The sequence below is a fragment of the Pangasianodon hypophthalmus genome, chromosome 17, assembly GCF_027358585.1.
Source record: "Pangasianodon hypophthalmus isolate fPanHyp1 chromosome 17, fPanHyp1.pri, whole genome shotgun sequence".
Classification (NCBI taxonomy): Eukaryota; Metazoa; Chordata; class Actinopteri; order Siluriformes; family Pangasiidae; genus Pangasianodon; species Pangasianodon hypophthalmus.
In genome coordinates, this window is record NC_069726.1 from 13,151,729 (window position 1) to 13,171,774 (window position 20,046).

Genomic DNA, 20,046 nt, shown 5'->3' on the forward strand with positions numbered 1-20,046 from the left:
CTATTTCTGTGGTGGATGATGGTGGTTGGACGGGCTTGTAAAAGGGTAAAAAGGCCTCATCGTCTTCCGTGGCATCGATCTGCTCCATTGATCAGCGGTAATACGAGGAGAGGCGCACAATGTGTTAGAGAAGGGCGCAATCTGAAACCTGCCATTTTGACCCGAGTTTTCTCTAAAGTGTACAAATATTCAAACAAAAAAAATGCCATCTGGAGAAGACAAATGAAGGTTATTGCAGTTCAGTTGTTCAGAATAAATAAAAAATTCTTTAGACCTTCCAAATATGTGTTGATTGTAAGCATAATGATCAGCAATTTTTATTTTTGTGTGAGCTTGTTTATATTCAATTCTTACTGCATTTCAACTACTCCCAATCAGAATGTACACACGAATCTTGACTAAACAGTTTCCTATACTTTTAAACAAAGAACAGAAGGAGATACAAAGGGATTAATCTGTGCATGGCTCTGAAGTTCATGCTACCATTTTCTTATTGCCAGCTAATTATGCTTTCCTTGCAGTGTTCCAGTGCAACAGAAACTACATACTGCACCTATGATGTAAACCCAATTTGTTGCCTATTATTTTTCTGATCAAATACTAATACTAGTAAAATTAGTAATATTAGTTGATAGCTCCTTCACTAATAGCTCTGTCACTGCTATCTAATGAGTTTAAAAGTGCAAAGAAGTATTTTGCTTTTTCCTGCTTCTCTGTCCATTTTACTTGGTAATCATTTCACTCTTACAGGGAATGATAAAAGAAAAAGTCCACCTTTAAAAACAATAAATATGTTCATTTTGTAATATTTGTGATGTGCTTAGCAATTCTGCTGCTAAATTGTTAGATGTGAGATGTGAGCATTTGTGTGCTGCACTGATTGCTAGCGCAGTTACAATGACTTTTAATATAAGAAAAAATTCAGTGATCTCAAATGGAAACGAATGGTCAAGTTTCACGGTTGGTACCTAAAAACAACAAAAAAGGTGGGTTTTTTTTCCAAATCATGATTTTTATCACCGTTTGCCATTAATTAATAAGAAATCTAAAGTAGAAGTACTGGAGATAACAAAGGTTGGACTCAGAGGTCTAGAATGCAATGCATGATACAATGCTGATACAGTTGTGCTCAGTTATGGCAGAGACTTGACTATAAGATGCAATATAAGATGATGAGCACAATCGGGTTGATGGCGGATTTGCATGAAAGTTGAAACTTTGGAAGCTGATATGTTGAACAGAGTGTACAGAGACTAAATGACTTAAGCACTGCTGCATAACTCTCTTTAGGCAGAAATGAAGCAAGGGCTAAATCCTACTGGTACCACTATCGGCAGTTAGTGTAATAAACCGCTGACCAAAGTAATATATATAAATAAATAAATAAATAAATAAAAAACAATAGACCAACATGTCAGTGAAAGAAATTTAAACAAAACAGTGAACTCAGAATTTTATTACAGAATAAATCTTGCATGCCACTGAAGCGTTAATTATGAAGATGAATACAATAGTAGTTTAGGATGGATTTTTCCTTAATCACAGTTGCCAAAATGTCAGATATGAGCTATGTGTAATGAGGTAATGATATATTTAACTCCATTTGTATTACAGTGTATTTGCTTGGTAATGCTTGATTTAACAGAGTCTCCATTCCCAGGCTCATCCCCTGTATTCCCTTGCATCCTTTAAGAGTGAAATGATGCATTGGATACCACATTTTATGCTAATGCACCTCTTTTAGGACATATAAACTTGAAGATACACACTCAGTGGGTAGTTTATTAGGCATTCCTGCCTTGTTCCTATACTCATTAGCCATTTGATCAGGACAAATCTACTGTATGTACTCATCCCATCTGTTGCTGTGTACAATTCGTCACCTCCTTTTACCCCATCCAACAAACATCCATTATAGGACCACCACTGACCAGATATTATTGGGGATCATTTTCAGCACAGCACTGATACTGACATAGTAGTAGGGGTTGACCGACTAGTCACTAGTTGACCAGTAATGCAAAAAAAAATTAGTCAGCTGGTTTTCTTTTCCATAACCAAAGCAAAAACTGATTCTGAGAATCACTATTTTTAGGCTATTTTATTAGTGCAGCACAGATACGTCAAACTACACTTCAGTTAAATTCAGCTTCAGTGCTTTTTTTTTTTAAAGCTACAAGGTTATGGAAAAAGTAAATGAATTGCTGCAGTAAATGTGCACAATAATAAATCTGTGTATCATATTCCACTACATAAGGACATACAGTGTCTTAAAATGCAATCGTCTAGACGAGCTAGCGTCTCAGCTGATATTGTTGATTCTAAAACAGAGAGCTCACAGCTTGACGTGATGCTCCTAATAACCTAATGCTACATGCATTGTCTACAACAGCGTTTGCAAGGATTTATCACCATGGTCATCTCAGTAGCATCCAAAAACGAATCTGGATCAGCCTCTTTGAGCTGGCATGTGCCGTTGTTCTGACTCTGACCTAGCTGAGTGGAATTGGTTAGTGATGTGCAACCCATGGCTCTGAAAGTGCTCTTTTACAAAGCACTGGTCAGAATAGAATTCACTACTCCACAGTGCAAGGATTAAAAGACAACAAAAATAACTACAGGAGGAATTACAGAGGGAGCGGGTGCATTCCTCTCCACTTTGTGTAAAGCGTGTTATTTGTCCATTTAATCAAAAGAAAAAAAAAGTCTTTCCCCAGCATAGTCTGCAGTTGACTGTACAATAATCTAGTCTGAAATATTTTTAGATAACCAACTGCATTTAACTTGCTTCCTTTACCATCTGCCTGTTTTTTTTTTTCCGCCACTCTAAATAGTCGACAGCTTCACAAAGTGGTGATAAGTGTATCAGGAGCAGCACTGCTGCTGAAATTTTTACACACGTTGTCATTGCTTGATTGAAAAGCTGTAGTCTCTAACTATATACCTACCAGGTGGACCAACAAGTGAGGTGTACACCTGCTACACTTAGTCATACCATGTCAGTGTCATCCCTGTACAAGGAAGGGATCACCACCCAAATTGGTCAGCGGTGGTCCTGTTGTTATCACTTTGCACCGATGGATGGGGTAGAAGAAGTCTGACAAATTGTGCATAGCAACAAATCAGTACCTACAGTGTGCACTGAAATGGCGTCTCCATTATATTATCTAAGAAGGCGTGTCCACTAGAACCTACATGACCGACTGATTCTACATTGTTGAAATTTACACGCATTTAAGAAGCAACGAACTTCACAAAGCACAACATTGAGTCATATTTCAGCACTGAGCACAGCAGAATACCTTGCAAGCTAGCAGGCATCTAGGCCCATAGACATTTTTCTTAGTTGTTAGATACAAATGATCAGTCAAAGTCTAACATCCCATCAGAGATCTTGTAACACAGACATTTGCATGATAAATGCTGTACAGTCGATGGGGGGCAAAATAGGCTTGCCTAGTCTTGTTTTTCCAACATCAGACTTTCTGTACTTGGCTCAGTTTCTCTCACATAAACACTCTCAGTCTCTTTTCCATTTTGTTTGGCTTTGTTTTGCTTTCCACCTCCTTCCTAGTTTCCTCAGCATCTGTACTGGCATTTCCCAGTCCGCAAACACACTCACAATAAAAAGTTCTTCAGTTCTAAACTTCTACTTGTGAAACCCTCTTTTGTAAGGTTCTACACAGGCCTTTTATCCTTGTTGGGTCTCATTTCTCTGTGAATAATACCACATTCATACCCCATTATATGGCATATTCTAGAGCTTTTCAGGTAATTTCAACCAGACAGTAATATATATATATATATATAGCTAAAATAGGGACTGGTGCTTGCTAATCTGAATCAAAGAAGTAACTTTAGTCTCATCATATCACCTCTACACTTATTTACAATCATGCATATGTACACACACTTGCTCTCAGGATGATCCCCAAACACTAAAAAGGAAATTTTTGTGTCTCATAATTACATAAATATTGTTTATATCAGTAATAATTACAATGAACGTAATATATAATGGTGATATAAGTGGAGCGCTATGAAATTAACAGAGATGGACTGTCTCAGTGCGACATTTTTGCTAAGCCGTAAGAAAATGAGTTAGTAAGAAAACGCGACGGTTAACAGAATATATTTTACACAAAAATTCTTATACTGCAAGCATCTACAGTCAATATCAGTCACTAGTATCATGATGAGAGGCATTATGGTGTTGGAAATGGATGAACTCTAGCTGGCCTCAGCTGCACTGTTCCAACCACGTGAAGCATGGGGTGCTAAAACACACACACACACACACACACACGCACATACACACAAGGCCAACGTGGCTCGGAACTCGCCATTCACTGTTCTGTCAGCTTTTTGGTCTAACAAGCTTTCACCAATCACCATCCTGCTGTGACAGTGCCCTCTCAAAAACAAACCTTCTCTCCAAGCGCCTGCTATGCATGTCAGTGATTTAGAGGCAAGCAAATGCCAGTTGTCAGAAAGCAGCAGTAAAGATTGTTTTGCCTGGATACTGCGAGGACGTAAATATGTTCCATTGGGAACACGAGTGTTTGGATCATAATCAGCATCAGAAGCAAGAACATGGTAATTGATGCAACATTAAAGTGCCTATATTTTAAACTAGGACAGATTGCTTGGGGTTTTGTGTGTTATGCGCATTTGGTGGCCCTCGTAGTATAGACAGGTGACAAGAAGAAACTTTGCATTAATTCTCGAGAGAGTGGCTGTGGCACAAGGAGCGGTGAGGCACGTGGTGCTTTTTTTGTGCTGTTGTGGGCCCACTGGAGCTGTTTGTTGTCGAGATAATAAAAAAGAATTTGGAAGACAAAATCAAACAGAAATAGGAGAGTCCCAGAATGTCTTTCAAATGAAGTTTAGATTTGATGTTGATTTTAGTAGTGTCACGGGAAAATAAAAGTAACAGCAGATGCTTCACTGGTGTGACACATTTTTGTCAGATTATCCTTTAAATGCTGATGTTCCACTGCTATTTCTGGGGAAAGCCCATGACATACTGTGCTACAGACAGCGCAACTCACAATTCTATCTCAATTTAAGAATTTCATCATTTCACTCACAGTGCCCAACTAAGTAGGTTCTCCATACTTCTTGTGTATTTAAGTGTTTGGCCTTTGCTGCAGGCTTCACTCTGGCCAGGACTATGCCTATCAGAAGGCCAGTGGTTTGCTCAGATTTAGCTGTGATTAAAAAAAATCATTATAACATACATATTAAAATATCAATGTCTCATTCATTCATTCATTCATTAATCTTCAGTAAGCACTTTATCCTGATCAGGATCATGGTGGATCCTAGGATCCCTGGGCATGAGGCAAGAATTCAGTGTGCAGTGCAAATCCTGAATAGAAGATATAGTTACACTCATTTAGCAGTTTGCTAGGTATGTTGTAGCTACAATCATTGGTCATTTATAAGGTAAATCTACCATATAGTTCATTTTGTACATATACAGTTACTCATTGTGATACATTTTGTACATAATTTGTCATCTCTACTCTGCTCTGTCCATCAAAGCATCCATGATAGGACCACTACTGGCCAGATATGATTTGGGTGATGGATACTTTTCTTCCCACAGCAGTAACACTAAAGTTAGCCATGTTTACCTGCAGCTTCATGATCTGTTTATGTATACACCTCAGTTAGAATAGACTAAAACATTTAAGGTAAATCCTACTGAAATTTCTGAACTACATAGGTAATACTACTAACTGTGTACTAAATCGTATACTATAATGGGGTGGCATGGTGGTGCTGCTAGTAAAATTAATGCCTTAGAGCCCCAGGGCCCCTGTTTCGATCCTGAGCTCGGGTTACAGTCTGTATTCCTCAGGATCAGAGTCTGGGTGTATTCCATCCTCTCGCCCAGTGTTTCTGGGCTAGGGTCTCAATCCTGACCAAGATAAAGCAGCTAGTAAAGATGAATAAATGAACAAATATATAAAAATATATACTGGTGAATTCTTGATTCCAATTAGTCAGAAGTTGTCGATTAATTTCCTGTACGGCACGGCTCTGACCAATCAGCAAATCACAGGTTTCTATTAATGCTCTTGTTCTAGTACGTTATTGTTTCTATGGTCTCATTCACACTGACTTATATGGTGAACAATGTACATAATCTAATAGTAAAATTGTGTTTTTATTTAACAAATAAAATGTATAATTGTTTATGTGGTGAAGCATTCTATAAGGAGATGTTAATTCAGCATTTATGGTAGGAGTCTCCAGTGTCAGTGCTTTGTAATTGTTAGTAAGTTTTCCGCCATGAGAGTGTCTTCATGACAGATGACTTTTAAAGCTTTTTAAGGCTACTATAATGTAGAAAAAAGAGAAACTAACTTGTTTTTGGACGTTCAACACCAATGAATGTAGCTATAATGATGTGTTTTTCATTAATAAGTTAATAAGTTGTCAAACCGCTGCCGTATAAGAGGAATAAAACACTTCAGGACATGCTGTTTGTATTACATCACATCACACCACCCCATAATTTTGTTCTTTTCCTACAACTGCACACATCATTTTGTTTTATTCGTTATATGACTCACACATTTTTGTTTTAATGGTAATGTTGGCACAAAACCCCAGATTGTGAGCCCATACAAGTACACTGTTATGAGTAAGGGAAGCACTGCTGCTGGGTTTTTTTAAACACTATGTATTTTTATAATATACAGGTCTACTGGGTGTATGCATTTTTTTTTCTCTTTTTCCCCTAAAGACCTTTGTTAATGTGAAACAGAGTAATAGCTCTGCTATCAGGAGGATTCATGCAAAGATGTTTTATTAAAGGATCTTTAAAAAGTTTGGTTTAGAGTTTGAGTTTGGTGTCTGGCGGTTAAGATCTCCTCAGTCCATATGCAGTGAATGAATTGGAGTTTGGAGTGAGTCAGTTGAGAGGAGAGAGGAGCAGGAGGAAGAGACAGCTTTTTAAGCTGAAAGGAGCTGATCAGAGCCGAGTGACGAAGGAGAGCAGTGCAGGTGTCTGTCCCTGTGCATGTAGGGTGTTGGAGGTGATGATAACACACCATATGTTCCACTGATTCCACCTCTCAGTGCGCACAGTCAGGGTACAAATGATTGGGTAAATCTAGCTTAGTAAAAGCAGAACAAAAAGCACATGCAGATTTCCAACTATATCTATTCCTCTAATTAAAAATGTATTCCTCAGTGATGCCCAAGGACATTGTACACTGACTCATTTGTACATGGAGTGACTCACTAGTCATTTATGTAATTTTATATATATATATATATATATATATACACACACAGAGGGTCCAGTAAGCGCTTTTACTAACCATTAATTAAAGACTAATACAAAATGTTATTTAGTTTATACTTATTGATCAAGAATGGATCAATCAGAACTGACAGCAGTTGTTTTACTCCTTAGGGAAATTAAAATATAACTTATTATCCTGTTTGCAACACATTTTACTAATATTAATAAAAATGATGGAATGTTATTTGAGAACTAATTTTGGTTAAAGTGTACAAGTTCTTCATTATTGATTAAAATAGCTGTCAGTGGACTCTGAGTATTGGATCTGAGTGTATGAGACAGTGTACTGTAGCTACTGCTGCTGTAGAACTATGATATGATCTATTTAGGCCAATAATGCCTGCATGTGTGTTGATTCAGTCTAGTTTTGTACATGTAATACAGAATCTCCACCAAGCCGAAGTTATCGGAGAGTTAGTGGATAACCAAAACCATCATGTGTCTTGTAAAAAAGGGGTTCTCAAACTTTTTTGTGGCCGGGGACTCACAATAATATTTTGTCTGTTTATTAGAGCCATAGAGCTTTCTATTCTTGAAATTTCCCCTGACAGAACACATTAGGTCTAAATATGAAATATATGTTTATATATTTACAGTCCCCTCTGAAAATATTGGAATGGCAAGGCCTTTTTTTGTTTTTGTTATACACAGAAGACATTTGATATGACATTCCTGATGTCTAAATGTAAATATGTTAAACAACTTAGAACATGGCACCTTTTTGTTTCAATCCACCCATTTTTCAAGTGATCAAAATATTGGAACATGTGACAGACAGGTGTTTCTTGTTGCCCAGGTGTGCCCTATGAGACTGACTGTTTAAACAATTAAACAATAAGCCCTGGGTTTCGCCTGTGACCACTGCATTTGTTGTTAAAAGGGTAAACCAACATGAAGACCAGAGAGTGTCATGGCTTGGGCTTGCATGGCTGCTTCTGGAACTAATCTTTATTAATGATCTAACTCATGATGGTAGTAGCAGAATGCATTCAGAAGTCTACAGAAGCATTCTGTCTGCCAATTTACAGAGAAATGCATCCAGTCTAATTGGGAGGAACTTCATCATGCAGCAAGACAATGACCCAAAACACACTGCCAACACAACAAAGGGCTTCATCAGGGGGAAAAAAATGAAAGGTTTTAGACTTTCCAAGTCAATCACCAGACCTTAACCCAATTGAGCGTGCATTTCACCTCCTGAAGAAGAGACCGAAGGGAGTAACCCCCCAAAACAAACAACAACTGAAAGAAGCTGTGGTACAAGACAGGAAAAGCATCACAAAAGACGAATGCAGCAGTTTGGTGATGTCAGTGGGTTGCCGGGTTGATGCAGTTATTGTAAGCAAGGAATATGCAACCAAATATTAAGTTATTTACTTTAAGACTATCTGTTCCAATACTTTTGCTCACCTAAAGATTGGGTGGTGTGCCACCAAAGGTACAATGTCCTAATACTGTATCAGGAAAGCTGAAATGCTGATAATCTCACATTCATCTTTTAATCTCAAACCCAAATGTCTTCAGTGTATAGCAAAACCAATAGATATGGCTCCCCTGAGGGTCCCTGGACCCCACTTTGAGAACCACTGATCTAAAACAAAGCATGCCTATCAACAAAGATACATCTCTCCTGCTATTTCGAGGGAACTGTGTCTGAATGACTAATGAGAGTCTGTGTCTCTGTTTAAAGATTCTAAAATAGTTTATGACCATTATGTTCTTTGAGTTATCTGGCATTATGTGTCAAAGTGCAAGAGCCATTCAATTCAATTAGACACCACTACAGACAGCAGCCAGGGTTCTCTCTCCTCTGCTCAAGTGAAATGATGTGGCTTTGTTTTAGATTAGTGCTGAAACCCTCTCCTCCTTAGGGGAATATATCTGACGGCCTCTCAACTAGATGCACATTTGTGTAATAAGCCTCAATTCTCGTTTATTGGATTGAGAAGCTGCCTTTTTCCTCATTTTAAACAGCAGTAATGAGCCGTTGGAAGGATTCAGCTGTGTTATGAGAATGTAAATGGGAAAAGAGTCCTCAGCAATTTGCCCATGTAACACATTAATGGCAGCTAGTTCAGCACAGGCAGTGTGGAGTCCATTTTTCACTGACAGAGTTCTTCGGGTGCCCTGCCGGCTTTGCCAATTCCTTTAACCCCCCACCCCCTTGCATGTCAGCGTAATAGAACTGAGATTGGAGGCTGAAAAAAAAGTCAGCATATGCAAGGATGTGAATGTGCAGAACATTTCATTTCAGTCAGGAACAGCCAAGAGATCAAGACTATCAAGATGTTTTGACACCCATGATTCACGTGTTAAGTTTAAGCCATTGTTTCAGATATCTGTTTTTATTTTATTATTGTATTGTCCATACACCAATCAACCAGCCAAATTGTGATGCTAGACGATAGTACTTCTCCAAAACAGCAGGTCTTATGGGGTGTTCCCGGTATGCAGTGGTTAGTACCTGCCAAAAGTAGTCCAAGGAAGGACAACCGGTGAACAAGGTCATGGGCACCCAAGGCTCACTGATGTGTGTGAGGAGCAAAGGCTAGCTCATCTGGTCCGATCCCATAGAAGAGCTCCTGTAGCACAAACAGGCTTGGGGAGTAATGGAATACATGTCAGGATACAAAAAAACTGGTAACTTTAATCTGTTACAATTTTGGTCCTCTCGTGCCAGTCGTGACTCACGTGCCAACATCTGTCTCTAATCATTCTGCTCTAGAGGAACGTTGAAATGGCTGTTTACCATGATGATGCCCGCTGGAAAAAAAAATGCATTACACTCATGGAAATTTCAAATTATTTTGTCTCGGAGAAAATGGAAACAACAACATCACAGTACATTGCAAACTATGCCTTCTAGCTATGAAGACCCTGTCTTTATCGAAGGACATGACATCTAATTTAAAGAAGCGTTTAAACACGGAAATCATGCTAGATAGTTTAGCTAAAATGATTTAGTGTTAGTGCTTTGAAATTCCCTGGTTTGCATGATAACAGTTGTGCGTAAGGTTGCCAGCTGTGCTGAATTAGCTGGGAGCGTCCTGTATTTGGTAGAAATTAACACGATTTGCTCTTTCTTTTCTCGTATTGCTTTTCTCTTGACATTATTTACATATGTGACCTTGAATTAATCCAAAATTAATCAGATTACATTACTTTCATATTGATACTTGGTTTACTTTAATGAATACATTTTTTATGATGTAATTTGTAACTGTAATGAAATATATTTTTAAAGTAACCCTCCCAAGCACAAATTGCTGAAAAAGGTAATGCTGGCTATAATAAAAAGGTGTCAGAACATACAGTGTATCGCAGCTTCATGCGTATGGGGCTGTGTAGCCGCAGACGGTTCAGAGTGCCCATGCTGACCCCTGTCCACCACTGAAAGCGCCTACAATGGGCACATGATCATCAGAACTGGACCATGGAGCAATGGAAGAAGGTGGCCTGGGCTGATGAATCATATTTTCTTTTACATCATGTGGACGGCCAGCAGAGGCAGTGTGATGCTGGGAAACTTTGGGTCCTGGCATTCATATGGATGTTACTTTGACATGTACCACCTACCTAAACATTGTTGCAGTCCAAGTACACCCGTCATGGCAACAGTATTCCCTAATGGCAGTGGCCTCTTTCAGAAGGATAATGCGTTCTGCCACACTGCAAAAATTGTTCAAGAATGGTTTGAGGAACATGTCAAAGAGTTGACTTGGCCTCCAGATTCCCCAGATCTCAATCTGATCGAGCATCTGTGAGATGTGCTGGACAAACAAGTCCGATCCAAGGAGATCTCACTTCGTAACTTAAAGGACTTAAAGGATCTTCTGCTAACATCTTGCTGCCAGATACCACAGTACACCTTCAGAGGTCTTGTGGAGTCCATGCCTCGATGGGTCAGAACTGATTTGGCAGCACAAGGGGGACCTACACAATATTAGGCAGGTGGATTTAATGTTATGGCTGATTGGTGTATGTTTGATCTTGGCAATGTGATGCTAGCCAGACGGTTAAGATAAAGGTTTATAACGTTAATAAGAGGATTTTTAAGTAATATTCTTTACAACTAATGCTATCCAAGTGGCTAACAATAGGTAAAAATAGGTAACTCATATTTATAAATGTTAATAATCTTGAATGCTAATGCTAGCTACCTAGCATATGCTATCCCAACAGGACTTTTTGTAAAGCCATTTGTAAACCATATTTATAAATGTTCAGAAATTCAAGAAATCTTGAGCGCAATCATAAAGCTTTTAAAGGACATTGAGTCCATCTGTATGGTCTGCAGACAGACCCCTCTCTTTCAGAATGTGATTAAATAGGTACTAGAGAGCTGCACGGGAATGGGGACAGTGGTAATGGGAATTAAATTTAAAAGAAAGGTAACAGGGATGAGGTTCACAGTATTCCCACGAAAATGGTACTAAATGAATGTTACTACTATAGTAATGGTAACATAGCCCATTTTACGACAGACACAGTAAATGCTCCCATGCTAATCAGTGTGACCTTTTACACCAGATGTATGTGACACACGGATCCGTAGTGATTTCACATGTGTATGACAGTGCTTCTGGTGTAAAATGGCCCCATACTGGTAGTTTAAGTCTTATAATTGACAAATAATTTCCAGTGACTTGAATGCAATTCTGTCAGAGAACATTTATCTTAATAAATTTTACGTTTTTGTAAGACTAAGTTAATTTGTATCACATTTACTGTATGTTGTCACAAAAAAAGATGTCTAGATTAATGGATGTTTCATTCCATTCCATCTCCATTTCCGTATGGAGGGCATGCAGGGATGGGTGTAAGTTATGTGAGGATGGAGTGGAGATGGTGTTAGGGCACGTGGAGATGAGCTCCATGGGATGGTGTGATTGCACGCAGAAATAGGGATAGTGTTGAGGTATGTAAGCATGGGTTGGGGATGGTGTTGGGGCACGAGGGGTTAGGGCAGGGATGCTGTACGGGCACTAGGGGACAGGGTTGGGACACAGGGGGACGGGGTTGGGATGGTGTTGTGGCACATGGTGATGGGGTGGGGATGGGGCTGGGACACTAGCACTGTTCCATCCACTGTTCTGTCTCAGCAGTATCCTGTCATGGCTGTCATTGGTCCTATATTTTATGGCAAATGAGGTATATTAAATGACCCCTTATATCAGAGAGTTAAAAAGTTACCATAACTAGATTTCAGAAGAATAAATTACTCAGAATGCACTGTAATGTGATTTCTTTGAAAAACCAATGCTTTAGAATACTTGTTCACACTTGTTCACTGCGGTACCCTTGCGCTCTTTTGCTGCAAGTGGGCCTCATGTGAAGGTGATAAGGACAGGGTGATAATAGTACTGAAATTTAATGAGGGATAGTAAAGATGGCATGGAGACAGGACCACAGATGACTTCAGCGCAATGATGACATTTCACCACAAACCTTCAATCAGGGTAAAGTAGCCAAAGTACCTCTACATTTTTCCACTGGCTCAATTACAGGTCTTCAGTATCATTATAAAGAGAAGACTGGCAATCAGCGCGCAAAATGTTTGATCTGTTGAAATTGTTGTTTGATTTCTGTACGTCAGGCTACTAGCAAAGAAATTTTATTAAATAAGCAAAGCCATGTTGTCACATAGCATATTAATATTACATTGAACTCAAAGCTGATTTTTGGCCAGTCAGTCTTTCAGTGTGGCTTTCGGACAAAGACAGTCTGATGTTTCAGAGAATCACAGAATTCTCTTATGTGTGACACTTGTTCTGTTCTAAAGAATCAATTACCAGTTATCTTTATGCAGTTGAATGAAACATGAAAAAAAAACTATTTTGCAAATGTTCTGGAATATCCTCATTAATTCCACCCATATAAAGTCTATTCATTGTGGATAGAGACATTGTGGATATTGTATTGTATTGTATCATTTATGACATGGAAAAAGTTTCAGGATGTCCAATACGAAATTATTATTGTCATTGTGATGCCCTAACTGAATGACACTATGCCATTCTGTGGTGACAGGCTTAAGAATTGCCTTTCTCCATCTTCTAATTCAATAACTGACAGCTTTTTGAGTTACGTATTCTCCAGAGTGACAGGAAATGGCAAGGTTTTGATTAGAGATATGGAAAGAATGCACTTATGTAGCATCTTGCAGATCTGTAAATATATGTCCATATATTTCACTACTTTTAATGTGACCACTTAATCAATTAGTAAACCATCTCAAATTTGCAAATTGATATAATGGTCTGACATGGAATTTAAAAAAATAAAATAAAATAAAATGAATAAAAAGCAATATAGTGTAGTGATGGTGTTTTTCTACCTCACAGGGATCCTGTTGATCACAAGATATATTGAGTTTGTAAGCTTGCATTGATGGTGGCACCATGTGCCAAAATAGAAAGACTGCTGAGTGCAAAATTTGTCAGAGAACAATAAAGATCAATAAAAATACAACTTTGCATTACAGTAGCAAGGCAATATTTATGGTTACCCGCTACACCCATACCAAGAAACATTTTCTCTTCTGAAAGAGAAGCAAGAAGCAGAAGTGGAATATCCACTAGGACTGTCAGAATGAATCTTGTGTCTTCAAATGCAATAAAATAAACACATACAAAATGTTTAAAATCCCCAATTTAAATGCACTGTTTCATCCATAAGCAGAGTCTGAATCAGTGTGAAATAGATACTTTTTTTTATTGGCTATTTGCTATAATTTAAAATAATAATAAAGAAAATAGATAATTACTGAAGGGTGTATGGGACAGAAATTGTACTTCTAACATTATTACTTTCACTGGTCAGAAAAAAAAGAACATCTGAGGGGTATATGGGACCAAAATCATATTTGTAAATTATTATTATTTTTCATTAGCCAGATATACAGTGATGAAACATTGAAAATGTATTCGACTGTATCCATCTTTTTTCCCCTATCTCCAGATTTCCACTTCACATTTCTGCAACGCTGCAGCTCTGTCCTACGGCTCAATTTGCACTCACTTATGGGTTTGGCATGATGGCTACCTATAAACCAATATACACAGCATGTTTGGGTTAAATCAGGTGCGAATCGAGTTCTCACAGCAATCAGCTCTCACTAGGGTTCACTTGGCAGTGACCCAAGATCACTTCTCATTACCTCACCTTTAATCAAAGGTGCACTTTAAATCAGTAGAAAGGGACCAGATGTTATATAGTTGGTGGATCATTCTCAGCACAGCAGTGTGACAGACATGGTAATAGCAGTGTGTATGGTTCTTATATGAGTGTTTCAGCTGCAACAGGTAATTATTATTAGGTAATATTCTACTGTTATTAATACTTTTAAATCCACTAAATCTAAAGCTGTAATAATAGCCTAATAATAAATCAGATTAGTGATTTGAAGAGTTATTTTAAATTGAAATAACAGAAATCAACAATCATAAGATTACACAAAATCAGAACATATAAAGTTAATTAAAAAATAATGTTGCTTCAACGTGTTAATTATAAATTGACATAATGTAAGCTAAAGCAAAAATGACAAGACACCTGAAGCTATCTTATTTAAATCATGATAAACACAGCCTACCTAAGTCAGCAACATTAAATCACAAATCCTACTACACATCCAATCACAAAACTAAATATTAGGAATATTAGTTACTGAGGCTGCAATAAAGAAGCTAAGCAGCAATACTTCTCCATAACTCCTGCCTAAAGTCTCCTGCCTAAAGTCCTGCCTTCATTAAATGTTAACCCACACTATTGGGGCAAAAAAAAAAAATCAGCCAAGGAAAAAGTGCATGACATTTAGTATTTTTAATATTACACTGTAAAAAGTTAGCAAAGAACTAAAGATGGAACCAACACGCAACATTACAAAGTTACAGGATTCCTTTTCCTATTGATTTTTTTATGATGAAACTTTTGCGGGAAAAAAAAAAACTTCAACAGCTTTTTGCACATGGACATGTCAATGTAGTTCCATTCAGATTTAATGGCCTCACACAGATAGTAGATTGGCTGTTAAGAAGCCGCGTTAGACATATTAACATGAAGTGAAAATTTGAATGATCTGCAACACTTTTGTGTTACAAAGTACCTTGACCCATTTCTTTGACACAGTCTGAGTTTTCTCCAGTAAGTAATTTCTTGTTCTCCTTCTTTGAGGTGTCAATGATTCTTACAGCCAAATGCTGCAGTGTGTCGACATTTTCACAAAAATCTTTGTGAACATTTTGAACTCAGTTCAACTCAATAGAACGTTACCCACTCCAAGAGACGTGTTAATCTTAGCCCAAAGGCATCTATGTTTCCTATACCTATGATTTAGCTAGTTGATCAAAATCACAGAAATTACCTACTGAAGGATTTAGAGGTTATACATCAATTGTTGCATTCAACATAGAGCAACGGAAGTGACGTCAGACACAACTTTGCTTCTTCTTCTTCTTCTTCTTCTTCTATATAAAATGAATGATATACAATGACATTAAACTACTAGACAGTGTAACAAGAATAAAAGAATAATAAGAATAAACAAAAACAGCAGTTTTTGGATATAGGTGATGCACTAAGCTGTTTGTGCCCATTTACATGCATAATTAGGCCACATAACTTTGTGTGTTATGTATGAAACAGACATACAAGCCTAAACAATCAATTTAAGCACTGTGCATGCTACAACACACAAAGTGCCCTTTTACAGACATATGCATATGAGGGTGGGGAGCAGATGGCAAAAAAGGGTGAAGTTTTATGGGGGAAACAATGTGTTGCCTCAATATAGGCAGTGTTTCTAGGTGTATGGTTTTCCCACAAAATTGCGATACTTTTGAATAGCTAGCACGTTTTTTTATTATTATTAATTCTCTTGGGTATTTTTTTTTTATTCACGACAAAATGTGTAATAATAATAATAATAATAATAATAATACAAGTTTAAGATCTAAATACCATTTTAGATCTTTGGTGAATGAATTACTTAGGGAAACTAGGGTATGTCTTCTTATATTACTTTTCAACTCAGCTGCTTTGATCACACAGATCTGCCAACCCTGGTCATAGCACATATGCCAAGGATGCAGAAATTGATTTCCTTATCTAACAAAGAAAGCGAACACATTAAACAGGACTGTTGTGACACTGCCAATTGAAAAAGGAAAACAGTTTTAATTGCAAAATAATTTATTCTGTATACAGCACTTTTTTAATTAGGCTACACCTGAATTTTAAGATTATGTAGGAAGCACAGCCTCCCCTAGAATTTTCATGAAAATGCAGCAGTTAAATGTGTACCAATGTATCTATACTATTCATCACACTTAGTGAAATTCAATATTTTAGCTGATCAAAATATCAAATACCTCACTAGAATATTGTGCTGTTCATTCAATTAACGTGAACTGTTTTCCATGGACAGCTCAGACTGTGTGAAAATGTCCACAGAAGCCTGTAGACGGTCATAGAACTCCATTTGCCACACAACTTCAATGGGCTCTGTGGCAGGTTCAAGTACACTGTGTTTTAATGGAGTAGACATTAATGCTCATTGAACAATAGGCTTTTACCCTTTCTCACAATACACTGGCATTCCATTCTGCCTGTAGAATAGAAATCAACTTATCAGACATCTTCAGTCCGTATAAACAAATATATTATTTTAATGCCGCAAGTCTATTATAAGATTAGTCAGGACACTGTTGGGTTTCTGTGTGTAGAGTATAGTGACTCTTTGTTTAGCTGCTGGTGAGCAGGGCAGTGGGAAAGGGGAGGGGTGTGAGCCCCCTGCTGGCAAATGATTCACAACTCTCCACAATACAGAGACAAAATGGACAGCACTTAAAGCCCTGAGTGTCTACTTTCATATAAGCCATTTACCATTACTGTGGAATGTGACATCACAAATAAATTCAATGCTGAACACAGGCACCCCAAAACCGGTGGAAATTCCATTTTTTTTGGCCACTGGTAAAAAGAGTTATTTAAAAGAGTCATTTTGGGCCCTGCCCTGGTTTTTGGATAGCAAAACAATTCTCAACATTTATTGGAACGTACACTCTTTGTAAATGCATTTTTGTCCCAACCAGATGTGCAACTTCTCCATATGATGATTGGGAGACCTCTCTCTTGTAACCAACTGCCAGTTATGGAAACAATAATGAACATGAATGACAGCATTATAGACTTAAACATGTTGGCGCCAATCGGACTGTAGTAGTGGTCAGATGAATAGCCTAATCCATAACAGTTTTACACAACTAGTATGTAATTTTTTCTTTATTTTTTTGTAAATATTGTAAATAAATTGGACGTATAAACTTAAGTTTGATTGCTGGTGTTTGTTTTGGAAATGTGCTCCTTAGTTATAGGTCTAGATAGCTAGTTGTCACTACCTTCTTCAGTGAACACTAACTACCTTAGCTATCAGTATTTTGTTCGACCTGATTTTGGATAGATTTTGGTCTTTTAATGCTCTTACTGATGAGGAGAGACTGAGAATTAAACAGAAGGGAAGAGCCAAGATCAACACCCAAGATCAATTTTATTCAGAAGTAAGGGAGCAAGAACAGGTCCTTTCAGCTCTCTTGGTACAAACTTGGTACACTTTCCTCTTTTATACTTCCTCTTTGGTCTCATCAAGGACAGTGGCTACGATTGCGGTGAATAAATCATGAAATCATTCTGTATGGAATGCCTGAAAAAAAAGCACAGCTGTCTCTTATTGAAGTACATATCTGTGTTATATACTTCAATAACAGACAGCTGTGCTTCCACTATTTTAAAAACTACCAGCTGCCATTGAATCTAATGGCATATCAGCAGTCCTAATACTCTCCACATTGTTTACTTTTTAATAAAAACCTCATGTATTTACACATTATTACACATTACAAATACAAATGCAGTTTGCAGCTGCATCAAGTTGTGTTTTGCATTGCACCTCCTATCATATGTACATCTGGCTCAGAGTTTTCTAACTGCAACTGTGTGTCTGTGTGTGTGTGTGTGTGTGACAGATATCATGAAATATTTACTTTTGCAGCAAACCTAGATAGCAGTCTCCAGCATGATAGTGCGCCAGCTAAATGATATCTTTCCAGGTTTCTAGCTGCCCGGTTGGCTCACACTGAAAAGGAGAAGATGGGGGAGACAGGCAAGCTGTCATCATTGTGTTTGCAGTCTAAGTTATGTAAACAACATTGCCGTCACAGCTATCGCATCACATCAATCACATAGTTGAAAAAGTAGGGCTGACTCATTTCTCTGCTGGAGTCAGAGGTACACAAAGACGAGGTTCAGACTAGCTGCACCCAGTTAGGCTTCTGACAAGGACATCAATCCTGTTGTGGATTCACCTAAAAAGTAGGCTAATACAAATAAATCATCTGATTGTCAGCTCTCCATAAAAAAAAGTACTTTGTATTATATATATTTACAATTTCTGTAACACAACATATGTGTCATGTTTATTCTATATCCATGCATGAAATGTGATATATTTATGGTAGTTATTATTATTATTATTATTATTATTATTATTATTATTAGGCCCAAATTATAAAGTAGTAAAATGAAGTGATTCTGCTTATGAGTTTCGGTACCATTTTGTAATATCAATGAGTTGCTGCACAACAAAATCAGGGAAATACACACACAGCACTACTGGAGCAGTAGAAATTCTTGGTTGTTAGCTGGGAGAAGTCTGTCCCTGGGGTTAGTCCTAGAATTCTCTACCTACAGACTGGTGGAACTTTTGGACGGTAGTTTCTGTGTTCCATCACTTCTGGATTTTGAGAACACTGGGTTCTGCCTCTGCGGAGAACGGCTTTTAAGAACGCATCCCACAGGACTTGCTCAGTGTGCATATTGCTCATGTGGACTCAAACTGTCTTTGCTGGCTCCCTGTAGTACCAGAAAAGAATGAAGCTGATTTTGAGATTTTACACGCATGAGAAAAAGTAAAATAATAAAACAAGAATTACTGATTTATTTGTGGGACAACATTGCAATATTCCATTGTGTTTAGATTTGTATAAATTTGAAAATTTAGAATTTTGAATTGAAGATTGATCTATCTATCTATCTATCTATCTTAATTTTTTTTTTACTTTACAATTTTACTTTCTCTTTTGTGTTGCAGTTCCGGCCAGGATTGTGAACATCTCGACAGACATAACGGTAAACGAGGGCAGTAACGTCAGTCTCATGTGTCTGGCGATTGGACGACCTGAACCCAGTATTATATGGAAATATCGCTCTGCTAGAGGTAAGAGTTCCTTCTCATTTTCACTAGCTAACTCTTCTAGCACTTTTCTCTCCTTCAGTACTTGGTCTATTTGTTTCAGATATCACAAACTGCAGAAAAACATAGAGGTTGACTTTGCTAATAGCTGATATTGAATGTGTGCTTCATGCTGAATTATTGATGAGACGTTGACTCTCTAGCATAGTCATTGAGGCATGCACCAGTTCTGTTGAAATGAGACTTCATGCCACCCTGAAATATATAGGATTCTATAAATGTGGATCTTTTGCTTTGCTACAGGCACATACTAATTTCGGCAATGCAAGAAATTTCTTCTGTGACTATGGGACGTCTATTAAAAGCCCATAGTGCAATAATGTTCTTGCCAGCTTTATTTTCAAAAACACATTTTGGGTGGTTGAATTCACTGATTTTATTTGAAATGGGAGAAAAAACAGCTACAATGGAATAC

The 20,046-nt window shown here is 37.7% G+C and overlaps 1 protein-coding gene across 3 annotated transcripts in view; it reads left to right on the forward strand.

Annotated features, from left to right (window-relative positions):
- Nucleotides 1–20,046, forward strand: part of opcml (opioid binding protein/cell adhesion molecule-like) — a 221,030-nt gene that overhangs the window by 156,496 nt on the left and 44,488 nt on the right. For all 3 annotated transcript variants that reach the window (XM_026942052.3, XM_026942051.3, XM_034312922.2), the window contains one exon: nt 19,470–19,595. In XM_026942052.3, coding sequence (XP_026797853.3) covers nt 19,470–19,595 — 126 coding nt within the window. The remainder of the gene's footprint in view (nt 1–19,469; nt 19,596–20,046) is intronic.